The 15,502-nt window shown below is 37.1% G+C and overlaps 1 protein-coding gene across 8 annotated transcripts in view; it reads right to left on the bottom strand.

The window, feature by feature from the left end:
- Nucleotides 1–14,278, bottom strand: part of SPATA6 (spermatogenesis associated 6) — a 141,914-nt gene extending 127,636 nt beyond the window's left edge. For 6 of the 8 annotated variants that reach the window (XR_010124697.1, XR_010124698.1, XM_054488707.2 and 3 more), the window contains exon 1: nucleotides 13,645–14,278. Coding sequence is in view for 6 of the 8 variants with exons in the window: in XM_054488707.2 (XP_054344682.1) it covers nucleotides 13,645–13,695 (51 nt within the window). In the remaining 2 variants the exon portion in view is untranslated. The remainder of the gene's footprint in view (nucleotides 1–13,644) is intronic. The other 2 variants (XM_054488713.2, XM_063656442.1) reach the window with 1 other exon arrangement.
- Nucleotides 14,279–15,502: the final 1,224 nt, after the last annotated feature.

Here is a 15,502-nt window from a genome sequence, read left to right as displayed (position 1 = left end):
TAACTTGAGGCCAGGAGTTCAAGACCAGCCTGGGCAACATAGTGAGAGCCTCTCTCTACAGAAAAAAAAATTTAAAGCTTTTTAAAAAAATCACAGAACTCCAACCTGTGCACCTAATAAACTTTCAATAGAAGATAATCTATCCGGGCGTGGTGGCTCACGCCTGGAATCCCAGCACTTTGGGAGGCCCACATGGGTGGATCTCCTGAGATCAGGAGTTGGAGACCAGCTTGGCCAACATGGCGAAACCCCATCTCTACTAAAAACACAAAAATTAGCTGGGCATGGTGGCACACGCCTGTAATCCCAGCTACTCAAGAGGCTGAGGCAGGAGAATTGCTTGAACCCGGGAGGCAGAGGTTGCAGTGAAACAAGATCACACCACTGCACTCCAGCCTGGGCAACACAGCAAGACTCCATCTCAAAAAAGAAAAAAAGAAGAGAATCCAATGAACTCTCAAGAAGAGAGAATCTTGAAAACAACAAGATAGAAGTGATTCAGCAGGCATCAATAATCTTCAATAAGATTAACGGCTGATTTCTCATCAGAAACATGAAGCCAGTAGGCAGAGTGATAACTGACTCAAAGTGCTGACAGAAGAAAACTTTCAAATAATTCAATACCCACAAAAATTTTCTTTCAAAAAGGAAGTAAAACTAAGCGATTCCCAAATAAACAACTGAGATAGCTCATCACTAGCAGAACTTCCCTATCAAAAATACTTAAAGAGAATCTTTCAGGTTGAACTGAAAGGATACTAGACATAGGCTCATATCCACATTAAGAAAAAAAAAGAGTACCAGTAAATGAAACTATATAAATATAAAAACAGTGTAAATGCATTTTTCTCTTATTTCTCCTATTTTATTTCAAAAACAATTACAGAAAGCAAAAATTATAAAACTGTGCTGGTGTACTTATATTTATAAAAATGTAATTTGTATGAGAATAATATAAAGGAAGGGAGGGAGAATAGAACAAAATAGAAGCGAAGGTTTTATGTAATAGTGAAAATAAGTTAGTATTAATTCATACCAGATTATAAATTAAGATGCTAATTGTAAACCCCAGACAAGCACTAAGAAAGTAACTTTAAAAATACAGCTTTAAAAAAATGTAAGTGGCACACTAAAAAATAATTAACACAAAAAAAGCAATAATGGAGGAACAGACAAAATAGTCACAGAAAACAAATGACAGAATGACACAAATAAATCTTATCTGTGGTTACATTAAAGATAAATTGACTAAACACTCCAACCAAAAGGTATAGATTGGCAGAATGGATTCAAAACTATGATCCAACTATTTTTTTGGCCATAAAAAGAAATAAACTACTATTACATGCTACAACATGGATGAACCTTAAAAGCATTATGTTAAGTGAAAAAAGTTTTAAAAAGCACAAGGCCAGGTGTAGCCAATCTTTTTTGCTGTCTGTCAGTGGGCAGAGTATCCAGGACTTCTTTTCCCAGGGGCAACCCTGCCTGCTCATTTTTGGCTGTCTACTCTAACAAACTGATTAATGGATAGGCAAAATATGTTATGTCCATACAATGAAATATTATTCACCATAAAAAGAAATAAAGTACTGATACATGCTACAACAGGGATGAACCTTAAAAGCATTATGCTAAGTAAAAAAAAGTAAGATACAAAAGGCCACATATTGTTTGATTCCATTTATAGAAATGTCCAGTATAGGCAAATCTACAGATACGGGAATTAGATCCAGGGGCTGGTGGGAGAGGGAGAATAGGGAATGACTACTAACAGATACAGGATTTTTTTATATGGTGACGAAAATGTTTTGAAATTAGTAGTGATTTTTGCACAACTTTGTGAATATACTAAAATTTACTAAATTGTACACTTTAAAAGGTAGCATTTCAGTCAGGCCTGGTGGCTCACACCTGTAATCCCAGCACTTTGGGAAGATGAGGCAGGTGGATCATGAGGTCCGGAGTTTGAGACCAGCCTGGCCAACATAGTGAAAACCCATCTCTACTAAAAATACAAAAAATTAACTGGGCGTGGTGGTGGGCACCTGTAATCCTAGCTACTCGGGAGGCTGAGGCAGGAGAACTGCTTGAACCCAGGAGGCGGTGGTCACAGTGAGCCAAGATCGCATCACTGCACACTAGCCTAGGCAACAGTGTGAGACTCCATATCAAAAAAAAAAAAAAAAAAAAAAAAAAAAAATTCATGGGATGTGAATAATATTGCAACTTCAAAAAGATAAAGACTAAGGATAAGAGTGAAATGAGGGAAAAGATCTATCATCCAATTACTAATCATAAAAGCTGGGGTAGTTAATATGACATAAAGTAGACTTCAGAAAGAGAAAAATCACCAAGGATAAAGGGGAACATTTCATATTGATTAAAAGTTTGATTTACTAACACAATCAAATTAAATTAAATATAATAGCATCTAATTATACAGTGTCAAAGTAAATAAAGCAAAAAATTACACATTTGAATTTCAGTACTTCCCTTTCAATAACTAACAAAAATAAGCAGTCAAGTAATCATTAAAGATATAGAAGATATAAGCAATATTTACTAATTTGACCTAAATGACATTTACAGAGTACTTCATCTAACAACAGAAGGATACACATATTTTTTTCCAAGGGCACATAAAAACATTCCCCATGACAGATGATACTGTGAGTCATAAAACAAGTCTCAATCAACATAAAAGGACATAAATATTTTTTAAAAATCATGCAGAGTATATTCTCTAACCAGAATGAAATTAAACTAGAAATCAATAATGGGAAAATATCTGAAAAAAATACCTAAATATTTGGAAATTAAATAATAGGGTCCTAAATCACTCATAGGTCAAAGAAGAAATTATAAGACAAATTAGAAAAAAACTTCCAACTGAATAAAAATGAAAACACAACATATCAAAATTTGTGGGATGTAATTAAGTCATTTTTTTTTTAAGATATGAGGCCTTGCTCTGTTGTCCAGGCTAGAATGCAGTAGCATGATCATAGCTCACTGCAGCCTCAAACTCCTGGGCTCCAGGAATCCTCTCACCTCAACCTCCCAAGTGGCTAAGACTACAAGCAGGTGCCACCATGCCTGCCTAATTTTTTTTTTCAGATATGGGGTCTCACTATGTTGCCCAGACTGATCTCAAACTCCTAGGCTCAAGTGATCCTCCCACCTCAGCCTCACAAAGCACTGGGATTACAAGCATGTGCCACTGCACCAGGCTTATTAAATCACTTCTAAAAGGTATATTACAGCATTAAATCTTCGAAATTCTTTTAATTCATTTTCTGTTTGGAAAAAAAGCATTTGACAAAATTTAAGCCTCATTCATAATAAATGTTCTCAGCAAACTCAGAAGGAAATTTCCTCAACTGAAAAAGAATATCTGTGCAAAAGCCTAAATCTGATATCAAACATACTTGACACTGAAAGACTGAATAATTGCCCCTAATATCAGCAAAAAGTTAAGAATGTCCACCACTCCACTCTCAACACCTCTATACCACAATGCACCACAGGTTCCAGCCAGTGCAGAAGGACAAGAAAAAGATATTTGGAAATGAAAGAAATAAAAGGCACACAGGTTGAAAAGGAAGAAGTAAAACAATGTATTTTCAAACATCTTAGTTGTGACCTATTGCAAAATGTGCTACTAGAAATAATAGGGAAATTTTGCAAAGTCACAAAATACAAAGTCAATATATACCGGTAAGAATGAAAATTGGCAGATATTTAAAAAGAAAGACTAAATGAGAATTTTGGAAAATTTAGTCAATTAAGTTAAAAATCCCAGTAGAAGAGATAAATTTTAAATTATTAAGTACAAATTTAATATTGAAGAATTCTCTAAAAACAAGAAGTTTTTTTTAATGTTAAAAAAGAAAAGCATTTAGGAGCCTCTCTGAACCTGTTCTGGTTCAAGGGCTGCCTGATAAATTTAAAGAATAACAAATAAAGCTCTTAAGAAACATTGAGAATAGATAAAAGTTCTAATACATATCTAATAGTACTGCCAGAAGGTAAGACAGGAGAGAACAGCAGAAAAACAATACTTAAAAATATGATAGCTAAGAATTTTCAAGAACTACAGAAAACCTTAAATTCTCAAGTGGAAAGCATACACCCAGTGCAAAACAGAATAAACAAATAAATCCACAGCTCTATACATCACAGTGTACTGAAATACATCAAAGATAAAGTGAAAATACATAATCATAGTGAAGATTTTAATACCTCTCCATTACAAACGGGTAGATCATGCAGACAAAAAATTTAATATGGAATTGAATTTCAGAATAAGTAAGACTGATGTGATAATGACAGATAGAGCCGTACATCCAACAAATAAGATTATATATTATTTTAAGCAAGTAGAGAGCATTCACAACAATTGGATAAGTATCAGGACACAAAGGAAATAACAAACATAATATCAGAGACCTTGTTCACTAGCTATGATGGTTAATTTTATGTATCTACTTCACTGGGTTAAGGGATACACAAGTAGCTGGTAAACATTATTTCTTGGTGTGTCTGTGAGGATGTTTCCATAAGAGATTAATATTTGAATCAGCAGATTGAGTAACAAAGACCACCCTCACCAACGTGGGCAGGAATTATACCATCTGTTGAGGGCAAAGATAGAACAAAAGGTCAGATTAAGGGCAAATGTGCTCTCTCTCCTTGAGCTCGGACATCCATCTTTTCCTGCCTTTGGATAACAGAACTGCAGGTTCTCAACCCTTCAGGCTCCAAGACTTACACCTGGTTCTCAGGCCTTTGTACTCAGATTGAATTACGTCACCAAGCTTCCCTGGTTCTGCAGCTTGCAGACAGCTTACAGGCAGCATATCATGGGATTGCAAAGCCGTCATAATCAAGTGAGCCAATCCCCATAATAAATTCCCTATTAAATAACTATATAGTATATCCTATTGGTTCTGTTTTTCTGGAGAACCCTAATACATGACCCCAATGCAATTCATTAAAATATCACAATAAAAGATAATATATATGTATATGTGTGAGTATGTATGTGTATAGGTAGGGGGGAGAGTATGAGTATGGGAGAGTGTTACACGTAAATCTTATGCATCTTGGAATTAAAACAAATCCTAGATAGATCATAAGCTAAAGTAGAAATCATAATAAGAATTATAAAATATTTACAGCCAAATGATTTTAAAACATTATCAATACCTTTGAGATGCCAGCAACTGGAAGCAAATCAAGTGCCTTAAAGGCAGATATTACAATGAGAAAAAATACTGCAAATTGCAGAGGAGTGGTAAATACAAAATTCAGGATACCGATTAGCCAAAAAGAAGAAGCAAAAAGGGATTTTATTAGGCAGAGATTTACAGGACGCTTCACTTGGATGGGTACACAGGTGTTCATTAAATGTTACTCTATAACTTCCTATATTTCTGAAATATTTCAAAATAAATGTTTTAAAAATAAGTGAAAAAAAGTATTTGACTCATAAAGCTAAAATCTCTCTACAAATACAAATAAAAGATCCTAAATAAAAAATTAGCCAATCAAATCCAGCAAAACAGAGTAAAAACTGTACATCCTGACTTAAAAGAACTTATCACAGGAATAGGAATAGTTCAACATCAAAAAGTGTCATTTTTTTTTACAGACTATGAAAGCAATATTATATAATAATTTCACTGGATTTAAAAAAAAACACCCCAAATAACTCAACATTCAGGATTTTTTAAAATTAGAAAAGAAGGGAACTGCATTAACTCAATAAATGAAAACCCTACAGCCAATATTCTATTAGGTTGAACTACATTTGAAATGGCTGAGGTTTTTTTAAGCCAAAAAAATGCCCCATTATCAGCAATTTCATAGGATTTGATCTAATACTGGTGAAACTTCAGAAGCATAATTTAAAATCAGAAAAAAAGACAAAGAAACCTACTCTGTTATCCCTAACATTAAACACTATACTAGGAATTCTAGCCATCAAAATAAAGACAAGACAAAAAAATAAATAAATAAATAAATAAACAGACAGACAAAGGATTGTACTGCAAAAGTCAAAACTGTCTATTTTCAAACAATGTCATTTTCCATATACAAAATACAAGTAACTATTGAAATAATGTTATTTCATGTTATTTAATGTTGCATCCAAAATTAAAATATAAAATGTGCAACAAAGATATATAAAGGAATGCTCATAAGAGCACAATTTGTAATATCCCCAAACTAGAAACAATGAGAATGTCCACCAACAATAGGATGAATAAATAGGGGTATATTCATTTAAGAAGGGGAAAAAGGGCTATTGCCTCATAAACCACAAGGATAAACTCTCACAAATTGGTTAGACATAAAAGAATTCAGACCATACAAAATAGATAGATCATAGATAGATATAGCTAGATTTCAAAACTTCAAAATATATTGTGATAGAAGTCAAGATGTGGTTACCTTTGGGAGAGGAACAGGGGTAGGTGAAGTGGCGGGAGGGAGACAGCCCAATGGAGCAATCTGGGGTTCTGATAATATTCTAATTATTGGTGATTACGCATTTACGATTTGTGTACTTTATGAATATATGCTATAGTTCCATAAAAAACTTAATTTAAAAAATCAATAACACAATATATACAAGTTTGTCAAGTAAAATAATCATCTAAAAAATCAATAGCATTCTTTGTTTACCAGAAACGAAAAAATTAGAAAATGAAAAACATGCAGTACTAAAAAGAGCAAAAACAAAGTAAAATATAAACTTCAACTAGACAATCTTTGAAAATTCCATTACATATAACCAATAGAGGCTTAGTATCCAAAATATATTTAACAAGAAGAAAACTAGACTACACTTTTAAAGGACAAAGGATATTGGTAGTCACAGAAAAGGAAACCTCTAGGATCCGAGATTGGAGTTAAGCAGCCACAATCCAAAGAATGCCTGGAACCATCAAAAACTAGAAGAGGCAGGAAAGATTCTCCCCTAGAGCTTTTGAAAGGAGCACCGTTCTGCTGACACTTTTATTTTGTACTCTGGCCTCCAGAAACGTGAGGGAATAAATTTCTGTTGTTTTAAGCAAAGACGTTTGTGATAATTTGTTATGACACTCCTAGGAAACTAACTGGATACCCTGAGACTCAATAGTTCCATTTCTAGATCTACTCCCTAGAGCACTGGATCACCATTCTATAAGACCCAAAATCATCCTTTTAGAGAAAATATTTTCAACTTACCTATACATATAACTAAACAATAAACCAATGTCCTAATTAAAGTTTGAAAAAATACAGAAATACTTTATAAGAAAATACATATTTCTAACATGTAAATGCTTGGGCAAGACTACACTGGAAGATACATTTGCACCTATACACAGAATCTATGTGAAACGGGCAGTTTCAAATGTGGGATGATAAATGTCCCATACTAGCAACTCAAACACCACAAGCAGCATTGCCATTGGTGCCATGATTTTCCAAAAAAAGTAAACTCTTACCAGAGTGCCAAACCAAACAAAGTGTATTCTTTCCTCAATTTACATGGCAATTGCATTACTGTAAAATGCGTTTTAAAAACCTTTTAAAAAGACTTTGTGTTTATAAATAGATAATTGATTATCAACTGCTATTATGTTATTAATCTCTAGTAATTATAAACAGGTTTTTCATCTACATATTCAATGAGACATTCAAGTCACGCAGGATACCGAACAATTAATACCACAGGACTCCCCAACCACTGTGACAAACAAAAGTAGTCCAGTCAATTTGTAAAATGCTCCCTAGGGCACACAATACACCCCTGAGAACAACAGACACAATGATACTAGGAAATATGTGCAAATATATTCATTGAAACATTGTTTTGAATAATAAAAAGCACTAACTACTAGTATTTAATAAAAAGTCCATTAAGAGAGGAACAAAAATTATATCACTGTTAATATAAACATATACCATTTTATACTAATGAAGGAAATGAACTAGACCTGCAAGAATCAACACTGAAAAATCTCAAAAACAGTGAATCAGAAAAAGCAGGTTGCAGAAGGATACATACAAGTAAGATACTATTTGTGCAAAATTTAAAAACAAAACTACAGCATAGGTTATACACAGACATACACAAATACTTAGTAATAAGTACAAAAATCTGAACAAACAGAATATGCTACAACTTCAGGATATTAGTTATCTTAAGGAAGGTAGGGAGGAAAATGTGGCTAGGAAGATGTAAAAGGTACAGAGGAGGCCTCACCTACATGCAACATTATATTTCTTAAAAACAAAAATCTGCAGCAAACATGTAAAATTTATCATTTGTTAAATGGGGGGTGGGGCATCAAAGGATTCAGTATATTTTTTTCTATAAATTTGAACTATTTTATAGTTAAAATTTTTGAAGTCTATATTCCAGCGAAATTTACTACCAACTGTGGCTTAACTGTGATTGAGACACTACTCCACAGTAACCTGGATAAGGATCACAAAGATAAATGTTCAGATGAGTAGTGATTGAAAGAACCCAGATCTGTCTGCCACAATGCTATCATTAGTTTGAGTTAGGTAATGAGATGAAGTGAGAATTACATGCAATCCCAAATTGACACTATTACTTTACCTCCAATATCTTCCTTCTATTTTCCCAAATAAGCTCATAAAAATTGAAATATTAAATATAAAAAGAAGGTAAAGAGATAAAGCAGCAATAATACTTCTTCTCATCAAAGATAAAATGTTTTAAAGATTTAACATGTAAGTGATGGAAAATATAATTCTTTTGATGCTCTTTAAAAACAAGTTACTTAGCATACCATATCATTCTCCAAAGATTCATTGAGAAAAGTCACACTTTCCTCTTAGCAATATATTTTCTCTCATGTCATATGGCTCTGTTGGGCAACATAAAATGTTGTGTGACACATCCAAATCTTTCTATGTTTTTACTTTCATATTACTTAAGTATTACACAGATGAGATTACCACTAACACAAAACTTCAGCAAAAAATAAGCATGGAAAGGGTAGAGAAGAATGAGATTGCAACTTTCAACAGGCAATCAGAGATAACACCTAGTTTCCAGTTTATAAAAATTGGGAAAAAATTGAATGTCACCACAAAAAGAAGAAAAAATCAGGCAATAATACAACATGAACTATTCTGTAACTGAGCCAAGTATGTTCAAAAGGTAATGTCCACAAAAAGATTTTTACAAGAATGAATATTCATAATAGTATTATCCAATAATAACCATAACCTGGAAGCAACCCAAACAACCATCAACAAGAGAATGGATAGCATCAGAGTAAAAAGCTTCTACACAGCAAAGGAAACCACTAACAGTAAACACACAGAATGGAGAAAATCTAATAAGGGGTTAATATCCAAAATATGTAAGGACCCAAACTCAACAGCAAGAAAACAAAAAACCTAATTTTAAAAATGGGCAAGAGGTCTGACTAGATATCTTAAATGGCCAACAGGTGTATGAAAAGGTGCTTACCATCTCTAATCATCAGGGAAATGCAAATCAAAACTATAATAAGATATGCCCTCGCACACGTTAGCACGACTACTATAATAAATTCAAAAAATTATAAGTGCTGGAAAGAATGTGGAGAAAGGGGAACCCTTGTACACCATTGGTAGAAATGTAAATTAAAAGAGCCATTATAAAAAGCATATTTCCTCAATAATTTCAAAAAAGAAAAATTTCTTCAAATAATTAAAAATAGAACTACCATATAATCCAGCAATCTCACTTCTAGGTATGTATCCAAAGGAAATTAGTATATGGAAGAGATCTGCACTCTCATATTCATTGCAGCATTATTCACCATACTCATGATATGGAAGCAACCTAAGTGTCCATCAATGAATGAATGGATAAAGAAAATGTGGTAGGTGTGTGTGTGTGCACACTATTCCGATTTCTATCACTATGGATTAGTTTGCCAGTACTTAAACTTCACATTGGAGCCACATAGTGTGTGATATTTAGTATCTGACTTCTTTTGCTCAGAATGTTCTTGAGATTCATCCATGTTGTTGGTTCTATCAGTAGTTCCTTTGAATTGTGGAGTAGTATTCTATTGTATGTGTATACTACAACATATTTATCCATTCTTTTTTGTCAAAAATTACATATATTCACACTGTACAAAGTGATGTTTTGCTACAGGTATATACACTGTGAAATGATTAATTCAAGCTAATTAACATTTCCGTCACCTCGTATACTTATTTCTCTCTGGAAAGCAGTTCTGTCTGGAATGGACCTGAAAGGGGAACAAGGGAATTGCGAGGGGTGATGGAAGTGTTCCAAATCTTGATCTGGGTGATGGTGACATGAGTGTATGAATTGACCAAAACCAACTGAGGAAAAAAAAGGAACATTGTGGAAATTAAAAAAAAAAAAAATAGAACTGCTCTATATTAAAATGAACTACAAAGACCTATCAATCAAATGATTAAAGGTAATATATAAACCTTGACTGGATCCTGGTTTGAAAAAGTTAACTATGGAATCCATGTTTGGGACAACCAGAAAAACTTGAATATGAACTAAATATTAAGAATTTCTCACCAATTATCTTTGGTGTAATAATGGTGTTGGGGTTATACAGAACAATCTCCTTATTTTTTAATTTTATTTACGTATGTATTTATTTCAGAGACAGGGTCTCACTGTATTGCCCAGGCTGGAGTGCAGGGCTACTCATAGGTGTGCTCACAGCATACTACAGCCTCAAACTCTCAGACAATCCTCCTGCCTCGGTCCCCTGAGTAGCTGGAACTACAGGTGCCTGTCATCATGCCCAGCTAATATCCTTATTTTTAGAAGACACATGCTGAAGCACTTACAGGCGGAGTATCATTATGTCAATTTATTTTCAATTTTTAGCAAAAAAAAAATATTTTATACATAAACATACACATACATATAGACAAATCAAATTAATGTACATGGTCATGGGTTACAGTTATTCATTGAACTATTCTTCTAAGTACTCTGTATGTTTGAAAAATTTCATTTAAAAAGTTGGGGAGAAAGATGCCAGTTTTAATAGATACAGAGTGATCTCCAGGACATACTGAACAAAGAAAAGCAAGGTACAGAATAGTTTATATGCTACCTATTTCATAAAAACAAATATTTATATATATATATGTTGTGTGGTATGTGAGAGAGAGTTTGTGTATCTGTTTATATCAAAACCAGTGAAAATGGTTAAAGCAGATGAGTATAGGTGGGAAATAGTTTTGAGCCTGGAAGCAACACTTCTCTGAGTATATCATTTTATACAGTCTTGAACTTGAACCATGTAAATGTAAAAAGGAAATAGACAAGAAAGGAACTAAAATCAAAATGAAGACGTTAAAAATATCTAGGGTCATATAACCTTTCTATTCAATCAAAGCCAAATTAATGAATCAATCAAACATGTTTAACTTGTATGTTTGCTAGTGGGTTTTTTTTTTTTTTTGCGGGGGTGGGGTCGGGGGCGTTGTTTGTTTGCTCCTTCTGAGCATCAGAGCCATTTTAAAAGGCTTTTGTTGTTCAAAAATTCAGGAACATTTTGCAGATCTGCTTCTAAACAGTTGTGCAATCCTAGACAAATAATAGCCATGCTAAGCATCGATTTTCTTGGCTGTAAAAAGGGATTGAATCCAATGATTTCCATCTAAGATTTCTCGGAACTATAAAATTCTGTGACTTAAATGTTTGTTGGGGAAAAATATTATTTCCACCAGCGTAGTTTTCTTTAGCTCTGATAAGTAACAAAGCTCTATTATACAGTGAATTACACAGTCATTCACTTTCTGCAATACAACTAATACTCAGGAGAAATGTAGCTATTACTCCGACTCCTTCAAGCAGTAATCAGTTACAACAGAGTATTTCCTCTTAGAAAGTTTGTTTTGGCAACGTTAGGGAAGCTGCAGCCAGCCAGTCAGGCAGCTGCACTCACCAGACTGCTAAACACCATTAGTTGGCAGGAGGAGGAAGAAGCCAGTAACAAAATCTATTAAGGTTGAACTCTGAAGGAGTTTCACTAACTTATGTCCTGGGCCAAGGGATCCAGAAAGCTTCGTGCATTCTTCTTGCTAAACTAATTTTACTTTACAAAAAGTTGTCAAAAATGGCAGCTTTGGGAGGAAAACAAGTAAAGCTAGGGCTATGGAGTTTCCGAGAAAAATCTCTGCAGGCTTGAAGATAAAGGGAGAATCCAAAAAAATTTCAACTTCACCACCACTGCCTCACACTCTGCCCCACCCACACTTGCCTTCTTTAAGACCTAACAAAAGACCTACAACAGTCCTGTGATTTTCCTAGGGGTTTAAGTTCTGTGCTGCAGCAACCTCATTCTAACTTGACGAAGGCCAGCCAGGAAAGGCGGGATGCTGCAAGCACGGGTTAAGTGGAGCCTGGCCAGCAGGGTGTACAGGAAGGAAATGCAGAGGGCTCCTGGCTGCAGCACCCAGGAGAGTAATGGTAAATATTTCAGCACTCTCAACCCCCAAGTTTTCCTAGGAGATCAGACAGAAGGCAATATACATAAGAAGACTTATTGAGTAAGAAGGAGTGAAAAGAGACCGAATGGTGAATTTTGGTTCCAAACTCCGTACAGGTCTGGGCCTGCAGGACTAAAACGGGGTGTGGAAAGGGTCTTGTGGAGATTTCCTCCAGAACAGACAAGCTGGAGTATTCCTCTAAACAGGGGAATGAGAGGGTTCTCTGAAGAATGCAGGGGAAGAAGTTCAAACCCCTTGGAAGTCTTCTGACATCAACAAGGGGAATAGAGTTTTCTCCTAGCATGGAGAGGTCCAGCCCCTTCACTGGATGAGTGGGGTTCTCTGCCCCAGCTGGACTTCCACAGGAGGATGGAGGAAAGCATCCTCTTGAGCAAGTCTGGAGAGTGAAGGGGTGGGGTTGCAAGGTTGAAGAAGGAGGAGCTTCCCTCATAAAGTTGACTGGGCCTTTCTTGAAATGGCTGGCACAAAGTCGGAAGGGTCTGGGGACGGGAGGGGCCTGAAGTGATTTCTGAGGAGTTGGGTTTTTCCTGTAAGGCCCTGGGAGAGAAGGCAAGGTACTTTGCGCTGTGACACATTTCAATTGTTGGATGGGAAGATTCTCCTTCGAAGACAGAATAAAGAAAGGCCCCTTCATTAATGCGGGTTTGAAACTGGTCTGAAGTGGTGTACCTGCAGGGATTCGGGAGGAAATGCGACCCCCACCCCCAGACTTGGGAAAGGCGGGGGCAATAATTCTCTAAGAGAACTGGAGCCCGGAAGAGGAATGAAAAGCCCCCGCGCCGCGCACATACACTCTCTCTCACTGGAAAGTTAGGAGCGAGGATAGGAACTCTGAAGTGGTCTGGGAACGATCTGAAAGCGCGCAAGTTGGAAGTCGGGTTGAAGCCAGCGTAGCGGAGCAGGGGTCAGGCCTCTGCGTGGCCGGAGTGGGAGGGCGCTCATGAGTACGAGGTGGGGCAGGACCGAAGGGGCGTGGGGTCGACGCTCCCTAGGGATGATTCGGAGGGTGAAGGAGGTTTGGGGCTGATTCCGGGCTCTCGGAGGTGACTGAGGGAGTCCCTGAGCCAATGCCCGGGGGTGGGAGGCGCTACCGGTACTCACTGAGCTGATCTCCAGCGCCAGGGCGCACTGCAGCGCCTTCACCTTCGGCATCCGTGCGGGGAAGGGCGGCGGGGAGTGACCCCGGACACGGGCTCGAGTGAGGCGGGGAGACCTGGGGCTGGGCGGGGACGGGGAGGAGACGAGGTGGCGGCGGCGGTGGCAGCAGTGGCCCCCAGGCCGGGGCCCGCGGTCCAGCCTGGGTTCCGCCGGAGAAGCAGCTGAGCGCGGGGCGCAGACTCGTTGTCATGGCAGCCAGGAGGGGCGGGGCCGGAAGAGAGGCCGCGCGGGGCACTCCAGGGCTACCCGCGCGGGGACGAGCGCTGGAGGCGGGGCTTGACGAACGCCGAGCGAGGCGGAGCCGGGCAGGGGGCGGGGCTTCAGAAGGGGCGGGGTGAGGCAAGGCAGCTCTTCTGTGATGTCAGACTGCGCCCAAAGCCGGACGAAAGGGAGCGGCTATTTGTATAATGGGACAGTTCTCAGTTCAGGGAGCTGGAGTTCCTGTAAGGCCGTCGGAGGGAAGCCCTGATTTACAACGTGGTGATAACACCTTGGGCTAGTGGCGACCCACTGTGGCCTCAGTTTTCCCAACTGTAAAAGAATAATAATCATTGTTAGTCCTCCTGTTTAAATTTCACGGCACGGTTTACAAAGCCAGCATGAGGATACTGGGAATTAGAGAAGAGACTTGCCCAAATCAAAGTCGGAACCAGGACTGAAACCGAGGAGCTCTCAAGTTAAACCCCAGTTGCCTCCCTGAGGAGAGGGGCTTGCATCAGATGGTCGATACTCCTAGTCTCCTATTCTGTGATTCTCTTTGTTAGCGCGTTCCCTTTTCCCTTCAAATTTTCCTGTCTAATTCACCCATGTATGCGTCTTAATGCATATTGCTTAAGTGGAACTGTCAATGAGGGGCCAACAATAAGTCCAGCTGTGAAGGGCCTGGCAATGGACAATCAAAGATAAAAAGAACCTAAGAGATTGCCCAGTCCAATCATGTTAAAAATTATTTGTATTGCAAAATACATTATACATGCAGAAGTGTATAAAACACGTTTATCTTAATAATAATGTGAACAGTACCTGTACAACTAGCACCCGGTTAAGAAATAAAACATTACTAGCACCTGAAAAATGCCCTGAACGATTACATTGCCTTTCTTGCCCTGGAGTAACCACTATCCTGACTTTTGTTACAATAATTCTCTTCCTTTTGCCATTCATGTATGCATTTCTAAACAAGATATTGTTTAATGTTTTCTGGTATTGATAGTATATAAATGGTATTAATACTGTATGTATTCTTCTGTGATTTGCTTCTCCCACTTAATATTATGCCACCGGTGATGCTGTGTAGCTGAAGTTTTTTCCATTGCTGGACAGTATTCCAATATAGATTGATTTATCCTTCCTAATACTGATGATCATTTACACTGTTTTCATTTTTAGCTATTATTAAAAATGTTGTGAACATTGTAGTACAAGTCTGTGTCTATTAATGCACATGTACTAGCGTAGGAGTGGGTTAGTTGGGTATTAGGGTTTTGCACATGTGGGTCTTTAAAAAGTAAGACCACACCATTTTCCAAAGTAGTGTACCTATTTATGTTTCTGGTGCGGATGTATGTATAAGAGTTCTTGTTTTTCCACCTCATCGGCAACATTTGTGTTTGGATTTTTAACTTTTGTATATTTGGATGTGTGTATTTTAGGTATTTCATTGTGGTTTTATCCTGCATCTCTGGGTACTGTTGAGGTTGAGTACCTTTGGTTTTGTTAGCCTTTCCATTATCTCTTATTGAACTGCCAAATAGTTATCTTGCCCGCTTTTCTATTGGTCTCTCTCTCAGTTCTTTATATA

The sequence above is a fragment of the Pongo pygmaeus genome, chromosome 1, assembly GCF_028885625.2.
Source record: "Pongo pygmaeus isolate AG05252 chromosome 1, NHGRI_mPonPyg2-v2.0_pri, whole genome shotgun sequence".
In the NCBI taxonomy this organism is placed as follows: Eukaryota; Metazoa; Chordata; class Mammalia; order Primates; family Hominidae; genus Pongo; species Pongo pygmaeus.
Note: the sequence above shows the minus strand (reverse complement) of the source record. Positions and strands in the feature narration are given on the sequence as shown.